The sequence below is a fragment of the Myzus persicae genome, unplaced genomic scaffold, assembly GCF_001856785.1.
Source record: "Myzus persicae strain clone G006 unplaced genomic scaffold, MPER_G0061.0, whole genome shotgun sequence".
Taxonomy (NCBI): domain Eukaryota; kingdom Metazoa; phylum Arthropoda; class Insecta; order Hemiptera; family Aphididae; genus Myzus; species Myzus persicae.
The window spans coordinates 146575-166231 of NW_019104477.1; the positions used below are offsets into that span (position 1 = coordinate 146575).

At 28.7% G+C, this 19657-nt stretch overlaps 1 protein-coding gene across 2 annotated transcripts; it reads left to right on the forward strand.

Annotated features, from left to right (window-relative positions):
- Positions 1–6038: 6038 nt before the first annotated feature.
- Positions 6039–13029, forward strand: LOC111042424 (serine/threonine-protein phosphatase 2A catalytic subunit alpha isoform). Of its 2 annotated transcripts, none has more exons than XM_022327024.1 (7): positions 6039–6285; positions 10720–10929; positions 10993–11256; positions 11316–11488; positions 11546–11653; positions 11732–11845; positions 12925–13029. In XM_022327024.1, the coding sequence occupies exons 1-6, from the start codon at positions 6184–6186 to the stop codon at positions 11802–11804; spliced, it is 930 nt and encodes a 309-aa protein (XP_022182716.1). In that variant the 5' UTR covers positions 6039–6183; the 3' UTR covers positions 11805–11845; positions 12925–13029. The 2 variants fall into 2 exon arrangements, with proteins under 2 accessions (XP_022182716.1, XP_022182715.1); XM_022327023.1 differs by having other exon boundaries at positions 6040–6285; positions 12864–13029.
- The last annotated feature ends 6628 nt before the right edge of the window (positions 13030–19657 follow it).

Consider the following 19657-nt stretch of genomic DNA (forward strand, 5'->3'; position numbering starts at 1 on the left):
TATAAAGGTATATATTTTTATTGTTTTAAATTTTTTTGATTTTGACGAGTTGTCAAAATGCACACTTCAGAAGCTCATAAAAAATCATCATAGATTAACTCTCAATTTTTTTTTATTTACGCTTAAGTAACTCTCACTTAGAAATAAAAACTATTCATAAAGATTGAAGAAGCTAGACGTATTATAAACGTTTTTTAACAAACTTCCTTCTCATCCCACCCCTCTCATATCCGGTCTAGCCACTTTCACGATTCCTGGAAACCCACCAAGGCATCTAACAAGAAATTGATGGAGCGAATAGAGATTTTCTTAATGATTAACGGTAATAAATCATAAACCAATAATAACAGAAAAAAAAATGAATAAATAGAATATACCTAGGTATACCGTATACAATATACATAAATACATAATCAAAAGGAAGTGTGATCGTGATGTGATCACTGGATGGTTTCTTCCCTCGAAATTTTTCATGTGTTATATTCTTGTAGGCTGCAGCACATATTCTCATTATGCCTTTGAGTATATCTTGTATATTTCTTATAAAAAAATTAAAATCTTGTTATTGACATTTAATTTTATTTTATTGTCATAAACTCATATATGTAACGCATGTTTCACAATCGGAGCGATAATATTATGTAGGTACGTCTTCATACTAATATTAAATTTATGATTTTTAAATAATCTAATTTAGCCATAAATCATAATATAGTAGTATAGTACCTATATATATATTATATATAGTGTTCAAGTTGAGAAACGTAGTCGGCGACTGACTTGTGCGCAGGGGCGTGGCAATGTTACAACGGCAGGTATTAGATAATTGACTGATGTGGGTGAAAAACGGGTGTTGCTTGACTGCGGCAGCCGCCGCCGCCGCCGCCGATACGTTTCTTAACTTGGACAGAGTATAGGTAGGTACTAAGTACCTACCTCCTATATTAGTAAAATAATTAATTATCAAGCATCTAAATATGCCTTGTATATATATATATTTCAATATTATTACATTTAATAACATTTTTATTAACTACCATCAGAAATAAATTATACATTTTTAGGCTTTTAGCTCTTGTCTTGTGTATAATAACCTACCATACTACCATAGCCCGGTGCATAGGTATTATATTAAGTAGATAAAGCTGCACACTTGTACAGTGGTCCAATGGTAGGTACTATCTACAATATATGTACCACTAGGACACAAGGTATGTAAATTCCTATAATGTCTCTATAAATGCATATAAAATGACGTATTAATTATGTTATAATATGTGAAATAAATATAGCCCAGCTATACCTAAAGTTTTTACAGCTGATTATAATGAAATAGCCACATTTGTTTATCAAAATCTAGGATTTAAGATTTATGGTTTACTCGTAATGATTATAGGAACAATGAACAACAATATTATTTTTTCCTCTTCTGAAATTAGGTATTTCTGATCATTCGGAATTTACATTTATTATTTGTTAAGTTTCTATAGGGTAAATTCAACAAGAAAACGACAACGGGGGATATAACTCCCACTACCATATCTTGTTCCATCACGCCCCTACATACTGTCACTGTCACACAGGTGAAAGGATACTGCTAGACAGATCAGGTATAATTATATACTTAATGGGGTATATAATATGTTACCGGCAATGGCTACGAAAACGATAACGATATTTCCGATCAAATTAGATAGTATACGAATATACGATTAACTAGGAAATAATGCCTATGACCATTATTGTCAGGCGATGATGCATTTACAAATATTTCTTAAGTAATGACTATAATTAAGGTATTTTTCAGACATAATTGATAAAAATGTTAAAACAATTATGTGTTTGTTGAATTAGAAATGTCCTTGCGCTAGAAAATCGATATATGTACCTACCTAATATGTCGTTGGTCGTACATTATGTGCATTAGCCATTATAGGTACTTATTGATATTATAACTTATAAGTAAAAAAAAGATAGCCATCTATCGGCTACATCATACATCTATAATCTATACGTCATCTACATCTGTATATAGCAGGTACACATTACACAATATAAATCATGATAACTTTTTAGTTATTTGTTATAATATTTGTACACATACGCATTACGCACGCCCAGGAGTTGAAATTCAGGGGCTTGTCTGTTTTAGAAATTGGTAATTTTTGAAATTTTAAAATTTTGATAGGGAATACTGGAACATATTTTATATTAAATAATATCTTATAGATCAAATTGTGAAAATAATTTATTTTTATTTACCTCTGTAATATTATGTTTATAATTTATCTTATATTACCTATTTAAATTGTTCGCTAAACAAAATTATCAACATTGTCTACCAGTCTAAGGTAATTTCCTATAAATAGTTTTATATGTGTTAACAAAATATTTAATTCTTAAAACATTGCCTATATGTTGTCAATTAATTCCTATAAAAAAGGTTGGGCATTCACGATATCGTCTACTAATGTTAGGAATTTATGACATTGGCTAGGCATTTACGTAATTTAACTAATTTACATCATTGACAGTGACATATATATTATTTAGTCGTATAGGCATCGAGTTAAAATGCTAAAAAGCAATGGCATAGGTAAGTCTACGCGTAGATCTTGATATGAACCCTACCAGTGGCGGAGTGAACTTTTTTTTTCTATGAAGCAACTACAGCCTACAGGTACCTTGGGTAAGTACTTACCCGCACACCAATTTTTTCACAAATTAAACAAAAAAAATTCACACATTTTAAACGTAGATCCTATGTAAGTTAAATGTAACTATGTGAGTATAAATTATGAACTAGTCTAGCCGTCTAGGTCTTGGGAGACTGGAGTCATTGGGGTATCCACCCCCACTTTTGCATGAGGCAGTTACCTCATAAAACAGCTATTCACAGCGCCACTGGGCCCCACCAATATATATGCGTATAATATTACATATAGTTAGGTATATCGTATATATTATAGACTATAATATAATATACGATACATAATTTATAGCCTATATACCTCTTGTATTAAAAAAAAACAATTTTGGTGCCTAATAATACTTTTATTAAGCAACTGTCATTTAAATAATAAATTGTCGTTTAATAATATAATAATGTAATATAAATGATATGTCATAAAACATTTATTAAGTACATACATGTAATTTTCTTCAAAATTAGATCAGTATGTGTCTTTTTCATTTCAGTGATCCGTTCAATGGTATATAAATATAATACTGGCTTTTATGGTGCAAAAGTGCAATCACCCCCACCTCCCCTTCAAATACGTGCCTGGGACATCAGTCCCCGACTGACCTTATTTCTGAGCATCCCAAACATTTTAATTGTACTTGTAGACAATCAAAACTCCAAAGTCACAATAGTGAGCGTCAAATTTGTATTAAAACTTTTTAAGGTTATAAGCCATAAGGTTTTTTAAAGAAAAAACCAATAAGAAATAATATTTATAATACAAATTATTCTTATTAATCTATAAATTATAGTAAGTAGGTATACACATATATAAGTAAAAAACGTATGACCAATAAGATATAACTAACCAATAAGTTAAAAAAAATGTTATATAGGTAGGTACTTCTTAATGGTATAAATTATCCATTTCTGGCACTGGTGGGCACTTCTTATATGAGTGGGCTCGTAATTCATAGCCCATCGGCCACACCCTTAAACCGGACCACAAGTGATAGTCCATAGGTTGTACCTATATGATTGTACATATTTTATGAAAATATAACGTAGGTATCATAATACAGATAAAAGAGACCAATCGAAGTACCGACTATTATACATCGGTAGTCGATATACCTATGTATAAATACAACATTATATTTCAAATATATTAGGTATTCATTTAAATAGATATGTATTATTATTGTTATAATATTATAAATATGAAAATATTGCACAAATTCATTATTTAATTTATATGCTAAAAAAACGGGGAACTGACTCCGCTGTATATTAAGTGTTGAGTGTACCTTGTCATTGAGTAGGTCACTGAAATGGTGGATGTTCTATATTCGTATATGCCTTAAATCTATTTGAATTCATTGATAAATCATTTCATAACAAAAAAGATTCTTGGTTGAGGCCAGACACTGTGAGTCAGCCTATATTTCTAAAGATATTTAATTATATAGGCACCTATTTATATTGCTACTTGAGTAATTTATTTTACTATTAGTAATAAGGAAGGTTAAGTTAATTGTTGTCATATAATCATCGTTTTTATTATATTATTAATTAAAAGTTGTTATAATAGGTAGGGTAGTACATATTTATATCATATATTATTTCTACCATTAATTATAGAATAATCAGTTTATTCTATAGTCAATGTTTCTACTTACCATAACACGGTGAATAGCCAATTCATTCATGGTATAAATAGGTAAAAGCTGAAAATTAATCTGAATATTTTGAAGATTTCATTACTCTTAATAAAATATAAATATATAATAATACACATAAAGTCCCCACCATTATTTTCGATACATAATTAAAATGGTTATTCTTCGTAACATATTTATCCTATACAATTTCGTCAAAATTTGTACTTCAAATTACTATAAAAAAAAATTGTGCTTATACAATATATTTTATCAGATATTTAGATTCCACCAAAATCTACTCATGATAAATTGGTGTTGTACTACATTTCCAAGCCTTTGCTATAAACATTTTTCAAAAATTAGAAAACCTTTTAATTTTTTATTTATATACCTATTAGACCGCAAACTGTGTAGGCATGCAAAATAAACGTCAAGAAATTAAAAAACTATTAATGAACTGAAAACAATATATCCTTGCACCAGTGGTATTAAAATGTAATAACTAATAAAAAAAATACTGAAAATAAAGTTTCCATTTTTCATATACATAAGTTAATCGACATGAAAAAGGCGGCAGAAATCGGGCATTCGGCAGTCTGTATTAATCATTAAAAGATAGGAAGTACATACAATCGGGGCACCATACAATTTAAAATAAGTAAAAGCAACAGCGTCTGTTATCTATCTCAGTAAAAAAAAAAAGCCATGTATTCATATCAAATTTATTAATTTAATACGTTATCCGGTTATCGTTGACAGTGACCATTGAAAAATAAAAAAATATTGACCTATTTACTAATTATTATTACCATTACTTATCGTAGGAAAGCGGAGACGAGTAACTAACAATAGCATTAAAGCCCATAGCAGAAGCAGACTGGGCGTCCCGAAATACTCGATTTGTATACAAACAAGAAATCTCGATGAAATCATATATACGAGCTCTACTTCGCGACGTGTCCGTCAGACACCTTCGGATAATGAACAAGAGTAACAAGACACAAATTATATTGTTACAAGGCATTATACAATTATAAGTTATAACACTACTTGTTTAAGTACCTATATTATAAATTTATAACAACCGTCGGTCGACGAGTGGGACGTCAGTCTGTCACTACGTCATTCTGCGGTCGTTAGATGATGGAACAACGCACTAGTGGCTAGTGCACAACGCAATATTTACACAACACTACAGCATGGCAGCATTATCTACAGCAGTTTTCAGGTGCTTTACAGTTTACGGTAATTTTCTCTACTCTACAGAAGTTGTTGTTGCACAACTGGTCTACGAATCAACGCATCTAAAATAGTCTACATATACAACAGTATATTATGTACTATGTAGCCTACGATTGACGGTCGTAATTCGTAGATAAGTATAGATGCATAATAAACAATTTTGTTAGTATAAAATATTATTAATTATAATAACGATTAATTTAATAATATATCGGAGTATCGGACAGTCGTTAGTCATTCAGTCTGTTGTTGACGGGGCAAAACCGTTGCAGGCTTGCGGGCTGCGGCCGTGGGCGGGGGCGCGTCACGTCCAGTGGTGTTGCACGCACTGCGCGTGGTTATCGCGTTGGTAGCACCGGTGAGTCGGGCCGATACAAATGTAAAAAAGGGGGAAAAAAAGAAAACAAAAATAATCATCGTATGCCCCCTCCTAACGCCGCCGCCACCACCCTTCGCCCGACCTGTCATTTCATTTGTGTTGTGATTTCCGTCCGGACCGCAGTACACCGATCGCGAACTCCGTTTAATTTATTTTTACATGTTACCCTGAGAAACAAATCGGTTAATTTTCGTTCGCCGACGTTTTACGTTCGTATTATGGACGATAAAACGTCCCTGAAGGAACTAGACCAATGGATTGAGCAGCTGAACGAGTGCAAACAGTTGACCGAGAGCCAAGTGAAGTTCCTGTGCGACAAGGTAAATATCTCGGCGGCGCCCCGCCGATACGGCATTGCCGCCGCCGTCGCGCAACGGGTTCGCGCGCGCGCGCGCGCCCGGTTCGGCCATATTGTTTATGCGTTCTCCGCGGCCGTCAGCGATCTTGGACCCTGTCCGTCGATCGGCCGATGGGCGCGTTCCGACCACCGGCCCACCGTCGGCCCGGCACGGCCATTACGGACGCTCGTACCTCGCCCAAATTGACCACGTGACCGGGTTTCGTCCCGATGAGCCCCGTCGACACTCGCGCGCCGGCCGCCAACCTGCCCCGGCCCTGTTGGCGCTTCCCCCCCCCCCAAAAAAAGTCACTACCCGTCAACGGCTCCCGCGGAAATTTCCATTTTCGGATTGCTTGTATGTCGATTTTTGACGAATTCTCAGGGCTTCGATCCGATTTTCCTACTGATAACAGCCTTAATCCCGGATACATGCCCTAATCCCTCTATGTCACTAGGGTTTGTGTTGATTTTTATGGTCGTGGCCTTCGGTTTTGGATTAGGTATAGAACTTTGAATCCAGCACAATTCGACCTGACTGTTGTGAGTACATACAACATTGAAATCTTGGCTAAACATTTCACCACCCATTGAATACTTGAGTTGTCTATGTCATTGTGGGTGTAATCTAAAAACATCAATAATAATTCTCATTAGTCAGTGTTAAATTGTTATTATTTATAATATTGGTAGCTCTTCACCTGTTGGCTTACATATTGCTTATATTGTTAACTGAATCATCTTTAACCGCAGTATTAATAATTATAAAGTACATACAATTAAAATAAATGTTCAATACATAAAATATACCAATGATGCTGTCTCTAAAAAGGAATCTTAGCTTTATAGGAATTCTTGAATTTCAATTAATTTTTTTAGAAAGTTATTGTCACTGACTCTTGGTACAAAATAACTGGGCTAATGCATGTTTAAAATTAGTGTTGTTTACTTCTTTTGATCATTTTTTATATGTAGGTATGAAAATATTCTTACCTAAAGGTACCTTGATACATCGCTGATAATAACTACTTGTTTGCTAAACAGCATTGATTTTTTGATTTATCATTCTTTTAAGTAGGTAATGACTAATGACTAATAAGCTTAAATAGAATATTTAATGTTTATAATAATAAAAAATAATTTGAACACAATTTATATTAATAGGTATCTATTTTAGTACTTTAATACACAATTAAACCCAATGACAAGTTAATTATCAAAAAATAAAACAAATTACATTGTTAAAAAATTCTTAATTTTTAGTGCATGTGACTGCAAGATACAACTTGTAAATTATTCAAACCGTTTTAAACTTAGCTGAATTGACAACCTAATATTTAAAATTGGAATATGTGTAATATATATGTATTGATTAATTGTTATATTCTTGTAAATAAAAATATCTATTGAGCACAGAAATTTTCGGCCATGTCTCTTAAATTTAAACTGATGTACATTGTGCATCAATAATTTTAATAAATTAATAAGTAAATAGTTTTAGTTAATGAAACAAAAAAAAAATTTTAATTTTGCTTTAGGTATATGCATGTAGGTACCTACTTGAAATCTGTTTAAAATTTTTTTCACACTTATTATTTTTTAACTGGTATTTTTGCTTTAAAAAGTATTACGCGGCTTAGTTTGAAGTTTCAACCATTTCGTTCTTTAACAATTTTTTATGCAGCAACTTGTTTAAAGCAACATTGCGTAAAAGTTATAGTTGATATTTTCACTTAATTATATGTTTAGAACACTGAAAATTTAAAGTACATCAATATTATGAATAATAATTAACAGGGACATTCTAGATTCAGATAAATATAAAATGCACAATTCGTAAATTCACAATCCAAAATTTTAAAAACCAAATGTTGGATAACATTTTTATAGGTCACAGAGAGAAAGTTTTTTGTCAGAAGAACAAAATATGACATATTAATTTTGTGATTTGTTACGTATTATTATAGGCCAGTTCATCATTAGTATAATATATATGATAACTTTATGATCTGTATTAAAATATATATTGAAAACCTTATGGGTACTCAATAATGAATAAATTAAATTGAAGGTCTTCCTAATAAAGTATTCATTATTTATTTAGGTAAGAACATAGGTACCATACTTTGTATATGTATAAATTGTTCTCATTTGTTCAAAAGTTGTTCAAACATTTATTTCTATATCTATTAATTTATAATTTTATCCAAAATTAAATCAGCTGTTGAGAGTAATTAACGAAAGAAGTGCCTATTTTGGTTCATTTTAATCTGTATTCTTTTCTGTAGTTATTTGAATTAACTTCAGTTAGTTTAATAACTTTCAATTTATTATTCTCAGTCAGGCTTATACCTATTTATATAATAAACTGGACAATTTTCTTTTAATTAGAACAGATATATCTTCAAACCTAAAGAAAATGATAGTCAATATAAACATGCTTTGGCCATCCTTAAATGATTTATTTTTACAGATCGTTCTAAGGTGGAGGAGGTAGTTAATCGAGTAAATGTTAGGCTAAGTACTTTGCAGAAAACTAATGGACCGCAATCAAATCATTTATCTATAACTAATGGAGAAAATATAGCTTAAATAGCTTCTATGTATTTATTAATTTATCAATACAAATAAATTACTGTTGTAGCATTACCAATCAATTAAATAGGTTTAAAAATTATAAATCCACATGTCTCTATTAAGAATAAATACGTGAAAACTTTCTAAGTGGTTGTTGTATAATATTAGGTTTATAAAAATACCCTAAGTAGGTTAAAATATCACTAGATTAGTACTACAATAAAACATAATACTTGAATATACATCCTTAATTTTATAATGAATATAATATATTATTTTTATTATATATTGTAGTATAAATATAAGATATGAAGATGGTAAAATGTAGTATCCACCTCCAATTTATTTTAATATTTTATAATTATAAGGTAAGATAAAAATGATATTTATCAGAAAATAATAAAAATAGTAACAAGCGTGAAATTTCGGTTATTTAATAATTATGTTCATAGTATCTGTTGTGATAAAAAAAACTCTATATTTGAAAATTCCCCTTCAGTTCCTTACATTATATTTCTGCGACTAAAATTTTAGTCATATTTTACACATAACTAGATAACACTGTTAATCTATATAATATTTTATACATAAGATATTAATACTTAAATTCTAACTAAGAAGTTTTTCTTTATGAACATAACGTTATTTGAAATTTAATGTAAATATTATATAGGTAACACTTGAAAAAATAAATAATATTTGGTACTTTGATGTATGCTAAGTTATTATTGTTTTTATACTTCTCAACAATACTTATTTAAATGGATATACATTTCATAAGTACAATGTTAAATGGTTGACAATTGTTGTTCATCATTAATAGGTATTCTTATTGAACATAGATTCAATCAATAGAGCTAAATTACAACTGGTACCATTCATTTCAAGGCAATATTTTGTCTTTCTTCTATTAAACTATATTCTATATAATGTACATATTTAAACTACTAAAAAAATAACCGTCAAAAAACATAAATAAATAAAATTATAGACATTTTTTTAATTTCCAAAGGTAGAAAGGTAAATTTAATTTATATTACATTCATACCCACTATGAATTAATTATGAAGTTTCTAATTTCTGTAATTCACTTCATTCATTTATTTTAATATTTTATAGGTTTTGTTTAGGTGTTATTTATTTTCAAAAACAGAATATTTTTTAATTTTTAGTTAGGTAATCTAATTAATTTTGATATAAGTAATCAATATTCCATATTTAAAATTTCTGAAAAACCATACATTTTACTGTTTTGATTGTTGAGAAATTATGGTCACTGAAATAAACTAATAAAAATCAATAAATTCCATTAATGTATTTGTTATATTTAATATTAGTTTTATTGGTGTGGTTTATTTCATAATTGTGGTGTGTAATTTATATTTATATATTTAATAATATAATCGTATACATCCTTATAATATTAAAAATCAAGACCTTATTTATGTGTGCCTTTCAATAACTGACATTTTATATCATATGAGAAACATATTTACTGTAAATTTCACTTTCCTTATGACTTATGAGTGTCCATTTTATAGAGGTTGCATTTTTATTTATTTTATAAATACATATAGAATGTTCATTAAAAGTTTATTCTTTTCATGCTAAATATAGTTTATGAGGTGGCTGTATTTTTTATTCACCCCTTATAAAAATAGCCACTACTTCTTAAACTACTTATGAATAATAACAAAGATTTGAATACAATCCAAGAGCAATCATTATAAATAGCATAACCGGAAACTTTGTACGTCACCTTCCATAATATTTATTTACTTAATAATTTTTGCAACTAACTAACATATTATTATCATTGAGACTTTGAAATTTATTTTAGGCAAAAGAAATTTTGACTAAAGAGTCTAATGTACAAGAAGTAAAATGTCCGGTGACAGTATGCGGGGATGTGCACGGACAGTTCCACGACCTAATGGAACTGTTTCGAATAGGTGGAAAGTCCCCAGATACAAATTACCTGTTCATGGGAGATTATGTTGATCGTGGTTATTATTCTGTTGAAACTGTTACATTATTGGTTGCACTAAAGGTAAGCTTATCAAATTTATTTTTTCTCAATGAAATTTTTATTTTATTTATTATGTATATTAAGGTACGATACCGTGAAAGAATAACAATTCTTAGAGGTAATCATGAAAGTCGACAGATTACTCAAGTGTATGGCTTCTATGACGAATGCTTACGAAAGTATGGTAATGCGAACGTATGGAAGTTTTTTACTGACCTGTTTGACTATCTCCCATTGACTGCACTTGTTGACGAACAGATTTTCTGTCTTCACGGTGGGCTGTCTCCATCCATTGACACGCTAGATCATATTAGAGCATTAGATCGTATGCAAGAAGTCCCTCATGAAGTAATATATTTAATTGATTTTTATGAACTGTGATTTTCATCTATTCATTTTATGTACAGGGTCCTATGTGTGATCTATTATGGTCAGACCCTGATGATCGTATTGGTTGGGGTATATCACCTAGAGGGGCCGGTTATACGTTCGGTCAAGATATTTCAGAAACATTCAATCATTCGAATGGTCTGACACTTGTTTCCAGAGCTCATCAACTTGTGATGGAAGGTTATAATTGGTATGTACCACTTGTATATATTGAAAAATTATAGGTATTAATTAAAGTTGTTTGTAGGTGTCATGATCGTAATGTAGTGACAATATTTTCGGCCCCTAATTATTGTTATCGGTGTGGTAACCAAGCAGCTATTATGGAACTAGACGACGGCTTAAAATACTCATTGTGAGTATACTATTAATATTTAAGATTAAAAATATAATATAAATGCAGCACTATTTATAATTCATACACTGTTTTCAGTTTGCAATTCGATCCAGCACCACGACGCGGCGAACCACACGTCACCCGTAGGACACCAGATTATTTCTTATAAGCTAACAACACCAACTGTGTCTGGTATCACCCTACTTTACGGTATGATTAAATAATAAATATTTATATAATTATACATATTAATATAAATATATATATATATCGCCAAGTCTTATCTAAGTAATACAATTTTAATGATAATGTAAGAAAACTAATTAAGAGCAAAAGTTAAACTGTATTTTTGTTCTTTTTTTTACGCTGGCATTTTTATTATTTTTTATTTATACTTTCAAGTAAACGGACAGGATTAATAAATATCTTTAAAAGAAAAAATCAAAAATTATTTCAGTTATATATTATACAATTGTTTTTTAAATGCTGTGTTGCATTTTTTTTTTTTGACATATTATTGGAGGAAACACTTTACATCTGTATTCCTAACAAATAATTTTATAGAATAATTAAAAATATTTACATTCTAATCTAACGTCATAAAAAAATATATATATATACATGTAGTTTTTAACATGATTGTAATCATTTTTCCTGTTGTTTATAAGTTAAGTAAAAAAAAAAAAAAAATGAAAATCATAGGCAAATATTACAATTTTAAAATATTCATATTTTAAATTTGGAAGTAATTAATTTGTACTTTACACATAAATTAGAGATCATGTTGTAAAAATTATAATTATTATAACAAAATGTGTAAGTATAGATTATGAAAAATTTTGAGTTGTATAGTAGGATGAGTATCTTTTTTTTTCTTGTCTTTGTGAGCAATCGAGATTCGGATTTAACACTCGGGTATAATTAGTCAATAGACTTTTTATTTTAATCAAATCAATTCTGTTTGTTCTTAATTTATTTTTATTATTATTATTATTATTTTATAAATTTATTTATTACAATAATTATTATATCCATTGCTAAATCCGAAATTGGTTAGCATTTAAACAGCTTATAATGGGTTGTCAGTATTTTTAATTTCCAATATATTTTTCCCTGTCATAATGATTAATTTACTAGGCCATCAGGTCTCTTCAATTTGTATATTTCCAAATTCATAAATTATAGTATAACATTTTATTCTGGTGACTTTTTATCTTGTTTTGGACAGAATATATTCTGTGTCCACTATAGAACCAATATAACATCCAGCACCTCAAAATTGATTCCAGATCAAAAGCATATTGTTATGGAATTTATAAGCTATACAAAGTTGCATCAAGTATATGGACATAGAAAGAATTTCACAATATTTTTTATAAAATATGTATATTCTTAAGATCGTAATTTACATTACAAACCATACATAACTTACTTTTAATCATAACTTAATGAATAATAACTAAAGGATTTTTTAACAAAGTCATGATTATATAATTTGTATCCTAATTTTATTTTTAATCTAATGAAAATATAGATTTTTCTTGTATCATTATTTTCCATAAAGTACAATGGTTCACAATTTAGAATTATTAATTATACATGGCAAATTTCCTCCAATATAATTATGGAAGATGGTAAGTGTATCTCAAAATATTTTAAATTTGGTATGTATACCTTAAATAGTTTTTATTTAAATAAAATACCTTATCATATAAATTATTGGTTTAAATGTCTACCTGTAATTTTCTTATTTTGGTAATTGATATCTAACAATATTTTTTCCATGTTGATTTCAATTTTACTTTCATGGAAAGTACTGGGCATTGTGTTGACATTCTCGTGTACTTGTTAATTATTATTTGATTGTATTACGTTTGGTAGAATTTTGTTATATTTTAATACCAACCAAAATTATATTTCTTTTGAAGTTCTCTAGAGAATAATATTATGTAAGTTGGAATACTATCCACTTGCTTCTAAAGTAATCTTCCATAAATTATACATTAAAATACTAGACACTATTCTTTCATTAAATTTGCATGTGTTATATATAATTAATGTGTGACAAATACAAACACCATGTTTTTGAAAATCAATTGAAGGCCCAAACATTTGCAATATGTATTTATGGGTGCATGTCATTATAGTTGATTGTTACTAATTAATTAATTTAAACAAAAGTAGATACCATTTTTTAAAGTATTAATACAACTTCTTAATAATGCTTAGGGAAATAAAAATTATGATTATGAAATGTATAATGTTGTCACTGTTACTAAAAGCATCAATCTTGTTTTTTATTCTGAATTATGAGAAGGTGAAAATATATGTTTGTGTTTTAAATTCACAAAATATAATATTTGTTCACAGGTTAAAATGAGAAATATTAATTAAATAGTTTTGAAAAAAAGATCCCATTTATTGTAGATTCTATTAAGATGACTAAAATTGTACAAACTAAAGAGGAGAAAGATAAGAATATGCTTGTTAGTTGACATAGTTATAGACTTTGTGAGTATTATGCATAATACTGCTTTTGTTAAAACATTTAATTATGTCGTTTACTAGGTACTTATGAAAAAGTACAAGCATTCCATTAAAATCTTATTATTTCTTTTATTTTTATTTTTATTTGTATTTATATAAATGTATTTCAACCAACTTAAAAATTCAGTTTGTGGTCATATTTGGATAGGTCTTATAGGAATATTTGTTCTGAATACATATTTATCATAAATACAATACATATTAAAAAAATTACTTAATTGTTCCTGTTATGACTAAAAATATAGTAATACCTAACTGTATGTAAGAATTATTACAGATTTAAGCTGTGTAACAATCTGTTGATTTATATGAAACCGATATCGTTGAATGTTGATATACGATCAGATTGCTTGGAAAAAAGAAAACATCCATATGATTTTAATAATACTAACGGTTGGGACATAAAATGTTATGATTAATAATATTATATTATGAGTTGTGTGCATCCTTGACATTTTAAAAAGAAAAATGGTTGATAATAAAAAAAAATTCTATGAATGATTACAGAGGATGGAGGGTTGTCGTGCAAGTATTGCGTGGCTCGAGTGTTTGGACACAATTTTATAATATGACGTACCTAATTAAAAAAAAAAGACGTAATAATATTATTACATATTAATTTTCATGTCTGTTCTCGTCACAAATTAAGTTACTATTTAATATATAATCTGTCACCCAAATAGTCATTGCTGACGACGGCGCCAAACAGTTTGTAAAGATCTGTCTTCATGAAGATAGAACGGTATGTATGTATTTTTAATTTTTGCTTTTGTCGCATACGCTTCTCTCTTTGTCAACATCCACATAAATCACGTTTCGCCTCTGTTCTTATCTAATCGTTGCGGCGTGAAATAGTTGCGCGCGCGTGTGGTATGGTTGATATCGTATTTTTTTCATTTTAATGCGATCAATATACACAATTGAATATGCATTAAACATATTATAATCTCTATAGTATTTAAGGAAGATATTATAGTATACAGAATGGTGATACTACACACATGGTGATGGTACACATTATATTATACAGTATTCCAATCATTGCCCCCCATCCCACTCTCCCAACAATCAGTTTTTAAAGGCTTGAGAAAGAAATTATACTTTATATTAGTAAGAATATGCCGTCAAGACGATAACCTACGTTCAGCATCTATGTTACAAGAGAAATATATCAAATACAATTAATAATGAGGGTATTTTAAATAAATTTGTAACATCCGAGAACCCCTCTGGTTATTTTTTGGTATCCCTTTTTTATTGTGACCCTTAATTTGTTATTTTGTCGTTATACCCTATATTTACGTCAATATGGGCATCTCCCTATTTTTAAAGTTAGATTTAAAGTGATCATCTATTGTGATTATTTTTATTGTGTTATATTAAAGTGATTGAACACAAACGGGTTTGCTTTCACCTATAATACTTTAAACTTGGGATAAAATAATAACATAGAAGTGTCAGTTTTGTCTCAGACATCGTCATCTTTGTCTGAAAAATACTTCGGAGATGAAGTTGACAGCGATGACCTTTTGACCAACTTGTCAAATAATCACGGACGTCTGTACTCTGTGGTACTAATAAGTATTACATTTTATCTATATTTATAGAAAAAATACTAAAAACATTTGGAAATATCTATGAATTGATTATCAGAGTCAAATTTTTTTTAAATTGCAACCAAATGTCAAAACAATTCGAACTTAAAACAGTCATAAAAAATTAATTTGAGTGTCCGGTAAACTTTTTTGTTGTTGTGAAGCAGAACACTTATGAGGTACCTTGTATTACATGTTCAAGTTTTTTGACATCGAACATTTTTTATTGGCAATAATTTAAAAAAAATACTAATAAAAATCGAAAATTTCTTATGCTTATCAATAGCTCAACATATATTGTGTGAAAAAAATATTAATATCAAGATAAAAACTTCCTAGGTATATATATCTACGGTTATTTTTTTTTAGAAAAGTTTGCTAAAAAACTGGTTTTGGGTAAAAATTCGTCCCTTTTCCTTAATTTTTGTTTCCGTTTGTTTGAACGCTTATGAAAATTACTGGAACTTTTCAATTTTGATCTCTCAAATATACCAACTAGATTCACTATCCCACCAAAAAATATATTGAAGTAAAGAATCGATTTAGAAATATTTAAAATACTATTAACATTTACTAAAAAGCTTTTGAAGTTCACATTTTTACAAAACTGGATATTTAATCAAAAAATAACTTTTTACCATTTCAGTTATTTGGATGTAATTTAAAAAATGGGTAACGCTGTACCGTAGGGGAGTCATTGCAATGGATGTGTTAATTTTAATATAAAATCATTGCATACCAATGAAAAATGGTTCTGAGCGAAGACGGATCAGCCTATTTACTACATTAGTATACTTTATTACTTTTAAGATATTATTATTAAAGTTATTTATTTTACTACTAGACTTCGGTACTACAGTGGAGTGAATACATTTTTGGCAAAAACATTGTGTGTAAAAAATATAATAATATACTTTAAAAAAGTTTCAAGTAGTTACCCAGAAATAATATTTTTAAAGTACAAAAAATAGCTATTATCGTTATTCTTATTTTAAATATCTAACTTCGTCAAAATTTAAATTAAAAATATCAATAAAAAATGTTTTATATACTTTTTAGGTTTTTTGATTTGAGGATAAAATGTTTATAAGAATCTTTATTTTTAATTTTCAATCTTAAACTATGAAAATTGAAAATTGAATACATTTTTAACTACAAAATAATTTGCAAATTTTCAATTTCATAAATGTTGTCAACATTTTAATTTTAAATGTTTATAAAAAAACTCCTGTGAGGCTGTGATTTTTTAAACTGATATTTTAAGTGTGTGTGAAGCCTTTTAGTGAAACTGTTCAAGTCTTTGGACCCAATGAATGCAATTTTTATTGACATTTATAAAAAAAAATTGAAGATTCCAAATGTTTGTAAACAGTTCAAAGCTAGTCAAAATATTTTAAAAATGTTATCAAACATAAAAAATGATGAAATAAACTATCGGTAAAACTAAACTTTCCCACTAGAAAGTTACTGAAGTTCAAAATCGATGCATTGTTTCAACTACTTACGTGTACACTGTACACAGTCACAAAAAAATAACGATGTGAAATCAATATATATTCATCTCTCCTCTCAGAAATCATAATACTTGCAACTTTGCTATTGTGGAATTAATAGCTTCTATACACAAATCAAAGAATATTTAAAAATATGGAGACTTATTTTAAGCTATTTTTGACATTTCTATGGTAGGTACCTATGCATATTGGTATTGGCTTATAAATTAGGTATGGAGATGTCTTGGCAAATTTTTATTAAAGCTATCAAATTGAGAAAATTTTGATGGTCAAGTATAAAATAAATATAGTATAGTCAGTATAGATCATTATCGGGGCCACATATACATTATACCTAGCCGCTGGGTTCTAGCGCCTATATATTGTATATAAAAAATATGTAACTTTTGAGTTTTTATCGTTGGCAAATTTACTCAATAAATCTTGAAATTCTTTTTGAAGCTCCATTTTCGAAATTTCGTTTAGACATAATTAATAATTATAATTTATATTATTTGATAAATTAAAACACAATTAGCAAAAAGCCAGTCACAATAGCCCATAGGAAGGGTAAAATAAAAATAAATCACCTGATTAAATATTAAATAATATCATAGAGTAGGTATAGGTAAATTTATATTATTGTACTTACTTATTACCTGCTTAATAGTTGATACTGTTTATTAATGTTGATGTAAGAGAAAATGAAAACATTCACATTAATATTCATTGTTTAAAAATAGAATAAGTTGAATTTATTACGATACAACGATTATAAACGTAGATAGATACGTCATACTTATCCATCACTAATCAAAAAATTAATTGTTATTATGGCTGTTTATTTTTGTTATTTGAACATCAATGATATTTATTTATATTTACATTTTTTAGTTTTAGCTCCATAGTACATACAACAAAATAGATATTATTTATACAGGTATCAATGAGTTTATACGAAGGCCCCTTGGCTCTAATGGAGTATACAAATATTACAAATACACAAATACTGTGCAGCCGCCAGGGCGCCAGCCAATATTATGAAAATTTACTTTTATATTATTATTATTTATTATTTACTTTTTATTTTTTTGGGGATTGGAGACTTGGGGTCTCTGAATATAATATTGATGGGGAGATGCCGGGAAAATCCCGATTTCCCAGTGGGCCTATCCACCTGTCTATTACACTCCTTCGAATAAAAATATTGATTTTAAATTAAACATATCCATGAAGGACTATTAGGTATATAGGAATGCTATGTCTGGTACTCAATGACTACGTGTAATCGAGCTTGTTCTTCGGGTTTTTTTCTGGTATGCAGTCATAGATTTTTAGGTGGTAAGTTTTGGCACAGAATTAGATACCCATAGGTATTTATCAAAGAGAATCTCCATTCTCCATACATTAAAATAGTTTAAATTCTATGAATGGAGCAAAAATTAAAATTTTTATTTTATTTTCGTAATTTTACTGATACGAAATCACTTGTATTCTCATGTCGAAAATGTATATTTTAATTGCACAGTTATTATAATTTTTCATACATTTTAGTTGAAATTGTCTGTATCAAAAGGTAGGGAATCTACATTCCATGGGCCGATAAAGATTAAAAACATAGACTTTGCTTGCGATATCTGTTTTTAGTGCTTCCGAGCTGCTTGCGGCATGAATGATCACTGTATATGGTATATCATAATTCATAATACAAATAGTACGACCATAATATTTTCATATTGATCGTGTGATCCATTGAACGTAAATCCACTTAAATTCTTTATAGTTTATTCCAAAGCTGAATATTTTATGGAGTACTTATCGATATATAAACAACGACTTTGGAATGATTACCTAGTAGGTATTTGAGTTTTGCTTATGAGTATTTAAAGTTTTGTTGAGTGGCGAGTGGAGTGATACAGCAGTATCAGTAAGGGTAAGTATCCAGAAAAATTTTGGTCCACTACTCCGTCCATCTAAACTTTACAAATGGTACCTATCTATTTACTTATAATAATTGTGACTAATAAACTAAGGTATAAAGGTACTTGTCGGAAATTTTGCTTCATGAAATTAAAAATATGAATGTTGTTTATTTGTTGTTATTTAAAACAATTTTAGAAAGCCATAATAATAAGAATTTTGTTTTGTAATGAGTTCTAATGACTAATGACTTAAAAATTATTTGACTGTAAAAAACATGTTATCAAAAATGTTAAGGTTTTCTGGACTAATGTTTTATTTTAAATTTTAAATCGATCATCCTGTATTAGAAGAATATTGAAAGAAAATTGTATAAGACTGCGAGATACATTACGAATAAATATGAAAATAACCAAAAAACAAAGATTCAATTCGTTGACAAATTAGTAGGTTTTTAACAACATTTT

Excerpts from the sequence above, each read along its gene's own strand:
- LOC111042424 (XM_022327024.1), top strand. The coding sequence starts at position 6,184 with ATGGACGATAAAACGTCCCTGAAGGAACTAGACCAATGGATTGAGCAG. Across the intron at positions 11,257-11,315 it reads TGCAAGAAGTCCCTCATGAA|GGTCCTATGTGTGATCTATT; the intron begins GTAATATATTTA and ends TTTTATGTACAG. Across the intron at positions 11,489-11,545 it reads GTGATGGAAGGTTATAATTG|GTGTCATGATCGTAATGTAG; the intron begins GTATGTACCACT and ends AGTTGTTTGTAG.